Genomic DNA, 12955 nt, shown 5'->3' with positions numbered 1-12955 from the left:
TTAAGGCCTAATGTCTATTTATTAATTGATGAGACCTGTTTTTCTTGGATATTTTGCTTACTTTTTTGGGTACATACCTCATTTATGTCTTAACAGAATGCCAAAAATCGCGGACAACAACTGAATATCCGATATATTTCCAGTTCTGTACCAATTAGATGGATTGGCAAAAAGACTCCTTAAGTCCAGTTGAATGAGAGAGAAAATCCTCCATTTTGTCAAATTTCTTGGATTTGAACATTGTTACCATGCCTACGCCACCCTGATTTAGTTGTTGAGACCCCACAAGAAATATAACTTAATTTCGTAGGCATGGTGACAATGTAAAAATTCAAGAAATTTCACAAAATGGAGGATTTTCTCTCTCATTCAACTGGACTTAAGGAGTCTTTTTGCCAATCCATCTAAATGGTACAGAACTGGAAATATATCGGATATTCAGTTGTTGTCCGCGATTTTTGGCATTCTGTTAAGACATAAATGAGGTATGTACCCCAAAAAGTAAGCAAAATATCCAAGAAAAACAGGTCTCATCAATTAATAAATAGACATTAGTAGGTGGTGACTGTGTACGGGCAACATAGGCCTATACCCAGTGGCATGGCAATGGCATGCCACTGGGTACCCACTACTGCACTATAGTATACTGCCTACGGCTACTGCGACTGGTGGTTCGGTTGGCAGAAATTACTTGTTAACATGGGGGGGGGGAGGGGGGAAGTAAGCGTGGATGAAGACAAATTAATTTAGCCGAGTAAGTAGCAAGCAAGTAAAGTAGTGGCAGTACAGTAGGCCTAGCGACAATGTGAGTGTGGTGGTAACGTGGCCGTGGTGGCAATAACAAGACTCCAAAACTGGCAAAAGCCAAAATTAAAAAGCCCTGCCGCCGCGCGGTCGCGACGCCTCGCCTGCACCACCGTGTACGATCCTCGCGGCGTTCACCAGTGTTACCCAGTGAGTTTTTTATAATCTTGCAATCTACCTCTTTTTTCAAACCAATATTCCCACCAACTGGTCCGGAGACAAGCTTAACACGTTCGGAAAACATGATTCACAATCTTTTAATCAACAGCCAGCAAGAATACACTTGACAGAAAATTCAAATTCAGCGGTTAACCGTTAAAAGTGAGTTGTTTAGCTGTGGGAGTAACAAAAAGGCGATCTTGATGACGTCACTAGCCATCGACCAAAACAGGCTTTCAACCTTTTGCGGTCGGACACGTGTAGAAGCGGTCACGCTAAAATAATTCTCCAAATAAAATGGTAATTTCTGCCTTAATTAGTTCGTAATTATTCTTATAAATTAGTTGAAATGTTTAATTGTGTGATGAGTAAATGATTGATGTATGGGTTGATGGAGACATCGTTTATTTTGAGTAGTTTTTGGTGCGATTTTATTTTCTGGTCCGGCGGCGCGGCTTGAGTTGATGTTAAAGGCGGCACTTGCTTGCTGCCCGGGCCGCCTGAGTAAGTTCGACCATCACTTTATAACTAAGCATCCCCTTCTTGAATTACTATTTCAGGCTGCCCGTCCATTGATATCGGTGTATAGTGATAAAAATGAAGCTACCGACAGTAACATTATGTTGCCGGCAGTATTCCGAGCCCCGATCAGGCCGGATATCGTCAACTTCGTTCATTTCCAAATGTTGAAGAACACCAGACAACCATACGCTGTCAGCAAAGATGCCGGTAAGTCAACAAGATGATGTCTCAATGAAATAAGATCAACTGTAAGAAGATTGTAAATTAATTGAGAAGTAACCTGTAATGATATTTAGAATTTTATTATTGTCGAAGAAGTGAAAATTGTTGTAAACATTGATGAATGTTCTGTTTATAGGTCACCAGACATCTGCTGAGTCATGGGGTACAGGACGAGCTGTAGCTCGTATTCCTCGTGTACGAGGTGGTGGTACTCATCGTTCTGGTCAGGGTGCGTTCGGTAACATGTGCCGAGGAGGACGTATGTTCGCTCCAACTAAGACTTACAGACGCTGGCACAGACGTATCAACATCAACCAGAGGAGATACGCCATGTGCTCGGCAATCGCTGCTACTGGTATCCCAGCTCTCGTCATGTCTAAAGGTATATATCTGAACATATTGAGTCTAGACATCAGAGTTTGAATGTTCTTGGTTTGATTTTACTGTTGAGTTCACTTCAGTAGGATTAATAGTATGGGCCCAGGATCCAATTGTCCCATACTTGGGTTATGATTTTCAAGGGTGTATGGTCAAATAAAATAAATTGAAATCTTATCAATGGGACTAATAGATGGATAGATCTTAGGCAAATTTGATGGACTTGTACAAGTTAAGTCCCCCTGGACTCACTCCTATGTCCAATTGATATTATATCGCGTGTTCCCTCGTCTGGTTATAGGTCACCGAATTGAAGAGACTCCCGAAGTTCCGTTGGTCATCGCCGACAAAGTCGAAGAAATCAAGCGAACGAAAGAGGCCGTAAAAGTTCTGAAGAGTTTCAAGGCGTGGGCCGATATCGAAAAGGTTTACAAATCGAAACGATTCCGTGCCGGTAAAGGTAAAATGAGGAATCGTCGCCGCATCCAGAAACGAGGTCCTCTTGTTATCTATAACCAGGACAATGGAATCTGCCGAGCTTTCCGTAATATCCCAGGTTAGTGCAAGAAAATATGATACTGATGAATGTGTTATAAGATCTATTCCCTCACCTCAGTTTATATGAAGGTTCCATCCAGGCTGTTAAGCAATATTTGTGTACCCAGAGGTCGGGATGGAATTTATGAATTAGTTAAGATTAAACTTATCTATATTTTTGACCTAATGATGATGAATTTCAAATTAAATATAATCATCTTCTTTTTTTTTCAGGTATTACTTTAATCAATGTCAATCGTTTGAATCTTTTAAAAATTGCCCCCGGTGGTCACGTCGGACGATTTTGTATCTGGACCGAGTCCGCTTTTAAACGTCTCGACAAGCTTTACGGAACCTGGAAAACACCCTCGAAGGAAAAGACCGACTACAACTTACCGATGCCGAAAATGACAAACAGCGATTTGGCTCGATTGTTGAAGAGTGACGAAATCAAGAGCGCCCTTCGACCGAGAAAGTAAGATATTAGTTTGGTATTCCTTAGGGATCAGGATTCTGGCAGGGAATATGAATATTTGGTGTCTCGTTGCACAGATAGCCTCTTACAAAACAGCTCGGCATATTTTTTGAGTGAATCAGTATTTTAGTTGGTTGAGGAAATATCAGATATTTGGATTCCCTGATCTGTAAGGGGGAATACGTTGAAAGAGAAAAATATGTTAATTAAGTGAATTGTATTTAATTTTGTATCGTGATCAATTTCAGGTCTCGCGTTCAGAGAAAGGTTCTGAAGAAGAATCCGTTGAAGAACATCAGAACGATGATCAGATTGAATCCGTACGCGTCTGTTCAGAAACGACACGCGATTCTCGCTCAGGAACGACAACGCAAGAACAGACAATTGGAGATCATGAAGAAACGTGGTGTAAGTGTCATGTTCATTCTGCCCGACACATATTCGATAATAATTTAACAGTTTTGATTGTCAATAAATCATTATGTAATGTCAGGGTAGAGCGGACCTATAAACTTGGGGAATTCACATATGCTATTTTCGTTGATGACACATCTTCTTAAGCGCTATACATGAAAAATAGAATATTTTGAACCAAGAAATTTCTGCATTAATCCATGGCAGATTCATTCGTGGAATTTTGTGTTACAAGTTTGACGTTATAATAACGCAGCAACTCAGGGAATCTGGGAAAAGTGGATAAGCCTAAATGAGTTGGGTCCAATCGTGAGGCCGATGTTGAATTAACATTAATAATGATTTCTGGAATATTTTCAGGCCGCTCCAACTGAAAAACCCCCAAAGAAGAAAAGTGCTGCCGCCAAAAGGGCAGCCAAGAAGGGAAAGACGGCGAAGAAGGCAGAGCCAACCAAGAAGGGAAAGGGAGGCAAAAAATAAGCACTGCACCAAACATAATGTGTGTTTAAATCTTATCAAATGGAAAATAAATATCCCTTCAAATTGACATTTTATGTTCGTTGATTTTTGTGGTCATGCAGTGATTGGTGAATTCAGACTTACAACAGGCTCTGCATAGACCAAAAGCCAGATGAGAATGATTGAATTGTTGCCTGTGATACATGAGGTTAGGGCTTAACTTGGAAAAGGAGTTATGGAATTTAAAATACTGTATGTAGAATATGATACCAAAGGTTACTAAGAGATACAGCTCAATTTGATGGACTGCTCAATCTGCTGAAAGGTTAGCCAGCAGGCGGAGAATGGTGACGTTACGAATGTTAGAAATGATGAGAAACCCCAGCTGTAGACGCTCGACGGCATTTGTCCTTAGTGCACCATCTGATGAACTGTACCAGCTCGTATCGTTCAATCTTGAGAGTAATCAGACTGATAACTAGTTTATACATGTCCACGATATGACGCAGGTTGGCTGAATGTGATTTTCCCTTGACCTGTCAGTATTACGAAGTAAACCTCACCCTTGTCCTGACAGAACATATTTATTCTCCAATTAAGTCGGTACCTTTGATCCTAAATTTCAACGGTCACGTTTACTGTATGCAGAAATACATGGTCGTGTGACCGGTGATGAAGTCTATACTACTTGCGCTGCAGTACAGAGGGAGTATTACACCCGGTACTAATCAATACAGATGATAAAACTGAATCTAAAATGAAGAAACTTCAATAAAATAGTTCAAATATACAGACATTTATTTTGACAAAGTGTATAAAATGAAACAAGTCGTATCATGACTCTACACAAGAAAAGTCTCGGGAGTTAATATCGAACCCAATACATACTCCAATTATCATAGTCCATGTTTCATACATCAATATTCCATATATACAAAAATCCATCAGTCATACAACACAAACGGACAACACTGGCAGAGAATCCTGACGATGTCAACGCTATAGAGATCAACTTCCATTCAGTTAAATCAGTTTCATGTAAACAAGTTAACGAGATACAGCGGATTACATTAGCTTAAACCAAAACAAAAACGCACAGGCCTTGTGTGTGTGAAATTAAAAAAATTCCTCCATGAACAGAAGATCTAATCGATAATTAAAAATCCATCACCCAGCACAATAATTACGACTAAACACAAACTGACAACTAAAGGCGAGGTAGTCTCGAGTCGTATAAGCGCACCAAAACTATTAACGGTCCATAAACAGGCCTCTACTTTGATCACAGAATCCAAGCTGCTTTGACTCACTCAAATTTCCAGACGGTTTCATATCGTTATTATCGCATTTGATTTTGAGTGTTTGACAGCGGTCTGCGGAATAGCACAACGTTCGGTTCTGAAAATGCGCAAAAGAAAGAGATTAGGAAACGGTCAAAAGACATTACGGATATTGTATAACTTGTTTGAGTGGATGTTGGTTTGTCATAAGGTAGTTAAGTAGTACAGCGGACTTTGCTCAAGTCAGAGTTGAGGGACAAAAAAATGTGCCCGACTTGAGAGTGATATACGAATCGGATGTAATGTATTTCGTATACGCCCTATAGTGTCACAAAAAACATTTCAAAAGATGGTGTTGATCAGTAATCTGAGTCAATTAGATCCGAATTGGGGGAGTCTACTGTACGCATTACCTAATGAAGATTTCAAATAACCAGCACAGTCTATGTAAAGATTTTACCATCCATTTCGAACTGTATTGACGGATTGCCAAAAAGTTATCTCAAGTTGAATCTCGATCCAATGTAAAGAGTATGTTCGCAGTGTCAAATGGACCAAAAATCATGTTTTATCAGGTACATCACTGCAGGCAAGAAATTATAAAGCGACTGAATTATGGCGTCCAACGTCGTCTCGAAGTTTCTTATGGACATTACCAGGTTTATGATGCATGTAGTGGATCCATCCATGACTTTGTTGGATTCCGATTTTTCGCCATTCATTCTCAGACATCAGTCGATCTTTCGGTACAAGTTTCGAGATTTCTTTTGGAAGATGAACATGCCTGAAATAATCATTATTTATAATGCAAATCCGGAGAATTGAGAACTTTGAAAAAAATAATAGAGAAGGCTCGGAAAAATTAGACACAGACAGAGGGGGACAGTAGTAGTCTGTCTGCGACTGCAGGCAGAGCGAGATTTCAATTTTTACCTGTATTCATTTTCATCATCAGTGTATTTTTCTGAATAGTAAATATTCTTGCTTGCACTACTCATATTGATGTGGGAAAAGCAGTTGCTGTCTTTAGAGCAAAAAATTGGTAAGCTGCTTGCTACGCGCGAGACTGAGAGAAATAACGGATAGAAATTCCTATTTCGTGCTAAAAGTACGGCTTCTGATTGGTCCGTATAGAAATCACGTGGTCTTTAGAGATGGCAGCACTGATCGGGTTGCAATCGGAACAATGCGGACGTGTATACCGGACTTTCAATGAAACAATCATCACGACGGGGAGGGCTCCGACATAGTGGAATCACTACGGACTCAGAAGATATTACCAAATCAGACAAGTATTAGAAAGAAGACTTATGTTCAGAAAATTGTATTCATTTTTTCTTACAAAAGACGTTTAAATATATACAAAAACACTAATTCAACAGCCAATCAAAGTAAATGTTTGTGATGAACTAGTCAGAAAATGGCAGCGATCATGGCCCACCGAGCGCCTCTTCAGATTATGAATTAAGTGACGAAATTTCTTTAATAGCATCGATCCGTGCTGCAAATTCTCGTAGTGCGTTTTGAGCTTCTGTAAAAAAATTAACCAGATTATTCAATATAATAATTAACTGATGCAGTAACTACCGTGAATTTGCCTGGACAAAATGTTACGTTTCATTTACCTGATAATTTATTTTTTATGTCTTCGGCGTTCATGTCACCCTGGTACATCGTTTCTTAAAAATAAATAATAGGAATTATGAGTATCTTCGTATTGTTGTCTGTCGACGAGTGGTCAGACAATAAGTTAATCAATATTCGATTCCGTAGTTAGCGACGAATGGTGAACTCATTTAGGAAAAGATGCTGGAGACTTATTCACTCCGCATTGCGTGATAAAAATATTCATTCATAGCATATGAAATATAGATTTCATCATTTTATTGTAATTATCGAATTTATACATAAATCATTTAGATACTTTAGTTAAGATTGAGGACAGTTCATGACGAGTCCCTCGGGGCGAAATACGAGGTTAAATCAATATTTTCATACTTAGAATAAACGGTGTAATCGGAGGGTTATCAGATACGCATACCTTTCAGAATTTTATATTCGTGGTCGGCTTTTTCTCTTAATTCGACGAGACGTTGAATTTCTTCGCGGAAAGCGTCTGAAAAGAACATAAAATGCGTTAAAATTTAACGATAAATTTAATACGCTTTAAGTCAATACCGATCACTAGATCATAGCTTACCTGACTTATACGCTTCTTTACTTTCAGAAACTGGCGATTCTTTCCTATTGTCCATTGTTTGGCCCTGCAAGTGACAAAAAATATATTAACTGCTATAAATTACTTTCTACGGTGGGATGATGTATTACACTTTACTTACTAGTTTCTCGGCAGCCGTGGCTTTGATGTCTAAAGGTTCCGGGATGTTGTCTCGAGTGCAGACATCAACTTGAACGTCGTGAACACTTAAATCTTCTGCTACCGGTAACCCCGGATTATCATGTGTATCCTTTGATTCTGATGATTTCACGATAGATGCGTGTTGTTTTCCCGGCGTTTGAATTATAATATCGGAATTTGTCACGGCTTTAAATGCAGACGATCTATGCGCTTGTTGTTGGTTTCTATTTTTGAGAGAAAAGTCTTTGATCAGTTCTGTTTTATTGTCGCGATGTTGCGAGGTCACCGACGATTCGTTCGACCAATTCGCGTGAGCCAAATATTTCGACTGCTTTTTGTCGCCTTTCGGAGAATATGGAAAGTTCATTTGGCGATTTTCGAAGTTTTTCTCCCAGAATAACGAATACGGCGACACACCAGCAGCAGTCGAACCTCGAAGTATATCTGCCATGTTGAACTTACATCGCTCTTGCGGTGGTGATGACGGAGATGTTGCTGAGGCGGCGTGACCGAAACTTTGACGCTCCATCGTTAAGTACGGAAACGCTGGGTGTGATGATGGTTGTCGTTGGAAAAAGTTCCCATAAAAACCATAACTTGGATTTGCCATCGGGAAGATGTGATACGGGTAGGTTGCACGTTGTGGTAATGCGGGAACTGTCTCCAGGCAGGGTCGCTTACTATCCTCGGGTTGTTCGTCATCTACTGGAGATCTGGTAGTTGTTATTTCTGTCGCGGTTCCTCCTCCGCTCACCACCCGTTTACGACTTCCACCATTAAACATCGCTTTCACGTCCTCCCACGCGTATGCCAAATCATCGCTAGCGTCCTTTTCGGAAAGTACGATGTGTCGACGCCAAGAATTGAAATTTGCCGCGTCCGGAGGTCGATATGTCGATGTCGGCATCCTGTGACAGTGAAATATGAATTTGTTCGGCGAAAAGAATATATTACAGTAGTAACACTTGATGCATTTTGCCCTGGAGCTGTTGTAACGAGACGGCAGAAAGAAACCGCGACATCCCCAGCCGCAAGTGTGGATGACGTCGAAAGCAAAATTTTCCGGTAACTTCGGGGGTGCGATTTCTTCGAGGAACGATTTAACGAGTCGTTCGGCTTCGCGTTTAGTGATCATACCGCACCGTCTGGACGATACGGGCATCGCACCTTGTCTCCGTAATATCTCCAGTTGAACAGGGGTACACTGGATACAAGTGATGCCTAACGCTACGCGACGATTGTGTATTTCATTATAGCTATAATCTCGAAGAAGCGTATTGGATATTTGCGCCAGACACAGTCGTTCTTTTCCGTCGATGAAAAGACTGACGATCGGAACCCGACGAAGTACGACTGTAGATACGTGGTTCTGACGGCTTTCGTTGCCGCCGCAGTTTTCTTGCGCTTGGTTGCCGAGAACCCCTTGATTCGCGGATATTCGGTAATCTTCGCCGTTCGTCGGTCTCGGCGACGAGCCAGACGAATCCGGACTACAGGATCGCGATCGACTGAGCATGTGTGGCGGAGTTTCCATCGTTAACTCTCTACTATCACTGAAATGAAAATAACATATATTTCCAATGTTCCCAAAACTCTTCATCTCACAATTTGTATGAAAGTAAAACAATATTTGAGCGAAAAAATCATTTACAAACTACACCGCTCGACAATTGAACAGGATTTAAGTCTCATTCTATCAGATTTTAATTCTAAATCAATTTTTTGCAATGTTTAAAGAAGAAAACATTTTACAGGATGTATGCATAGCATGGATTTCATTCAAATTTAAGTGAGCTTTATTTAGATAAATATTATCGATGATATCAATCATACTTTTACATTGTTCAAAACACAGTTACCAAAAAACATACGTATTTATTAGCAAAGAAATTACTTGAAAGTATCAGAAATTCATATATTTACTTACATGAACTTGAGAAAAAGCTGATACGAGAATTTCCTATCGGTTATGTGCGAGATTGAAAGAGCCAGTGTCAGGTATTTAGTATTGATGATCTGTGGCTTCCTGTGGACATTAAAGCGGGTTTATATAGCACTACAATTACTCGTTATTCAATAGACATCCATCCAATAACTAACTTGCAGCTGATTATGCAGACACGCCTACCCGCCTGCTGGCTGCGACAACAGTAATCGTCGCCATCATCCCAGCATCAGTTTTAGATGCAGCGAGATGTCTTTCACTGTCTCTATGTTCTTCATCAGATCTTCGGAGTTGGAAACAATTTTTTCATTCGGGATAGGCCTTATCAGTGCTTTAGGGGACGTTATACATTTCTGTACCGCGATGACTCCATAGATTGGGCATACATTTACCTAACGGCAAAAATATGATAGAAAGCGACGCCAGAGTCACACTATATCTTTTATCTCTCAAACCATGGACTACAAAACGGGTTGTTTTAGAGTACACGCTCAAACTGGGGATAACGATATTCAAGACGATACCATCATGACTGGGACATCAATCTCAGTATTCAGATTTAATAAGTATAATCCCACAGTTGATGATTAGAACGTTTATTGTCTGATAGTTTCGGAGTTTATCTCATCTCCATTTTAGGTTTTGGAGTTTAGGTTAACTCCGAAATCGAGAGACACCTGGTGATGATCTCTTCTGAGCGTTTTTTCAATAAGTTTTCTAGAACAAATTTTCGATTTCTAACTTTTAATCTGCATGTATAGTGGGTTTTAATCTTATTATCCGTTCTCCACGTTTGAGTGTGGTTATTCTACAAACTCCGAAACTTTCAGACAACAGATGTTTTAATCATCAACTGTAGAGTTTTTACTAATGATTAATACCCGATCATCGTTTAAAATGTACACTCAGTTTTATAGATTGCTTTGCACTTTATAAAAATCAACACGATATCTCAAACCTCGTGTGTCACCACCTCCTCCTCTACAAAACCGCCGAACTAATGGCAAATATATAATTATCGCAAACAAAGTCATAACGCATGTCTCCACGCGTTACTAAATAGTAATCATTACAAATTCAATAAACCCTTGACTTTGCGGAATCGTATCCGCAGATCGGGTCTATACCATAACGCCTGAGGTGTAACAGTATTTGTACGAATGATAAAGTATCGACGATCATACATTATTTATCGAAGGTTTCTGGACTTCTTTTGGATATCTTGAATATTCCGGTGCGAATTATGATTTCGTTTCATCCAGAAGTAAGGAGAAAAGTACAATGCGAAAACCATAGCCTAATATACAAATGTATATACTAACGGTGTTTTCATTCACGGGGTTTATGGAAATAATCGATACCGGTATTTCTCAAATATTTCATACATATCGTAATGAAGCTTGAAATGTTTTGAAAATACCAAAAAGGAAAACCTTATGAATAGCATCACCTTTTATCGATTGGGAATGAGGTGACAACGACCTGAAAAACGATTCACGCTGCGCCAGTACAATATTTAACACTTCAAACGCGTGAATTTGGTTACTTTCTTCTTGTTTACCTAAATTACTCAGTGCGGCTAATTAAACCCAATTAGTCTCGTGCTTTATTGTCTATTCTTCCCGCATCGCGTCCGCGGAGCTGAAGCCACCAGGAAATCTCAATTGTTTGAATTAATAAGCGCACTGCGATTATCTATTGTCAGCCCGCGCACACATAAACCGAAGAATGATTAATACGTTTTGACGTCACGCAAATCAATTGTTATCAAAGGAAGAAAACACGCCTCCTCAGGAGCAAGATCAGGTGCAATATTATCAGAAACAATAAAGACGACCGGTTAATTATTGAGACGGTCTCTGGACCTGCCCGAAGGGGTCATATTTCATTATTTAACACTTTCCCTTTCGCGAATTCCGCCCAAAGAGATAAAGCGTGAATCGCTTACGAAAATCTATTGAACGACGAGAACTTGTTCACTTTTCCGCTTTCGGAGCTCGGTTCGGAGATGCGGACAGAAGCTGTCATGTTTTGGAAACAGTTGTAAAACAGATGGTGCCTTTTGAACGGTGTCGGGGTGACACGCGGCAGTTCCTGTCCATGTTCCGGTCGCGACATTCATACACGTTCACCTGGATGTTGGACACGTGCAATGGTTATGCTATGAAATGATACCAAACTGGTTTGATAAATCAAATTACATCTGTGATACAGTAATATAATGTAGTCTTAATTGCAGTTTCCAATGAGGGGTTTACACAAAAGATCACCTTCTGTCAATGTATGTATGTAATTCACGTCTATTCCCTCTTTCACAAATAATCCATTCTTTTATTAGTTATTGTATCAAAATTAAATGAACAAAACACATCGAAAAGGGAAACAAAAGTCTCGCGATTCAGATCTCGATGTGATGCGATGTGTCTGGTTGTGTACCTCTAAAGCTGTAGCGTTTATTGCAAATAGAAAAACAAGTTTTTCAACCTCATAAGACTTGAAGTGGTTGAGATATATATAGCTCCAGGACGAATGCCGCGGCCAGTAGTGGCTTCATTAATTAATAATCAACAACTGAATCTATTTAATAACATAAAGTCATCTATATAGAGAGTGTGCAATGACCACACATGAACAAGAGTTATAAATGTATGATGAGATAGACACAATTACTAATCACCGATTATCAGAATTTACCTATTGTGCCCTGGTGATGACTTTCTATAGAGTACCTGCGCCGCTGCAGTCGCAAAATCATTGAATCGTTCTAAATATGAATATGCCATCGAATTAAGCATCATATGCAAACCCATCTGCCTCGTTAATAGACATATCACCCAGTTATTTCACACTGACTCCGACATGCCCAATTCGGCCGGCAGATGCCCCCGAAAATATTGATGTTTTTAATTTATCTGCACTGAGGCTGAAAAGGAGTTTCAGGCTGGTTGGAAGATTGTTCGAATCAATCGATTTATACAAAAACTTCTGTAAATTCGACTTTAGATTCGACAATTTTTCAAAATGTTCAAGCTCGCTGAGATATTGCTATAGACTCGATGATTTCAATTTCAACTAGTGGTTTCCAGTTTTATGAAGCTAATGCGAATGTTGAAATAACGCAATGTATTCAAACGTGACTTCGGAGAATGTATTTTACGACGCCTGCACCTTAAACAGTAAAAATGTCGTTAAAATTTACGATTCTTACGAGCATTTTATTCATAGAAGCGTGTCCAGTAGCGATGAACGATTTCGGGATACTCATCGGCGAAACCGTCGTTTAATACGGCCATGTATAATTCATAAAGCCCTCATCTCACCGGTCCTCGTTACCGTAATGGTATAGGCTTTTATTAAAATTTTGTCCAAAACAACTAAAACTAGCGGAGCTTTATAATTTA

The 12955-nt window shown here is 39.7% G+C and overlaps 2 protein-coding genes and 1 long non-coding RNA gene across 3 annotated transcripts; 1 reads left to right on the top strand and 2 right to left on the bottom strand.

Moving 5' to 3' along the window:
* The first annotated feature begins 1164 nt into the window (after positions 1–1164).
* On the top strand, positions 1165–4058 carry LOC141905874 (large ribosomal subunit protein uL4-like). The gene is made up of 7 exons (XM_074794951.1): positions 1165–1263; positions 1524–1692; positions 1844–2089; positions 2387–2641; positions 2857–3097; positions 3346–3505; positions 3872–4058. Exons 1-7 carry the CDS (start codon positions 1261–1263, stop codon positions 3989–3991), a joined length of 1194 nt encoding a protein of 397 aa, XP_074651052.1. The 5' UTR covers positions 1165–1260; the 3' UTR covers positions 3992–4058.
* A 692-nt stretch (positions 4059–4750) lies between these two features.
* On the bottom strand, positions 4751–6379 carry LOC141905721 (cyclin-dependent kinases regulatory subunit-like). Its single transcript, XM_074794709.1, has 3 exons — positions 6184–6379; positions 5907–6034; positions 4751–5368 (listed from the first exon to the last, which is right to left on the bottom strand). Exons 1-3 carry the CDS (start codon positions 6246–6248, stop codon positions 5310–5312), a joined length of 252 nt encoding a protein of 83 aa, XP_074650810.1. The 5' UTR covers positions 6249–6379; the 3' UTR covers positions 4751–5309.
* Positions 6380–6696: 317 nt separating this feature from the next.
* Positions 6697–7354, bottom strand: LOC141904918 (uncharacterized). Its single transcript, XR_012619222.1, has 3 exons — positions 7292–7354; positions 6876–6929; positions 6697–6781 (listed from the first exon to the last, which is right to left on the bottom strand). It is a non-coding gene; the product is annotated as an uncharacterized LOC141904918 (long non-coding RNA).
* Positions 7355–12955: the final 5601 nt, after the last annotated feature.

Source organism: Tubulanus polymorphus, chromosome 5 (genome assembly GCF_964204645.1).
Source record: "Tubulanus polymorphus chromosome 5, tnTubPoly1.2, whole genome shotgun sequence".
Taxonomy (NCBI): Eukaryota; Metazoa; Nemertea; class Palaeonemertea; order Tubulaniformes; family Tubulanidae; genus Tubulanus; species Tubulanus polymorphus.
Note: the sequence above shows the minus strand (reverse complement) of the source record. Positions and strands in the feature narration are given on the sequence as shown.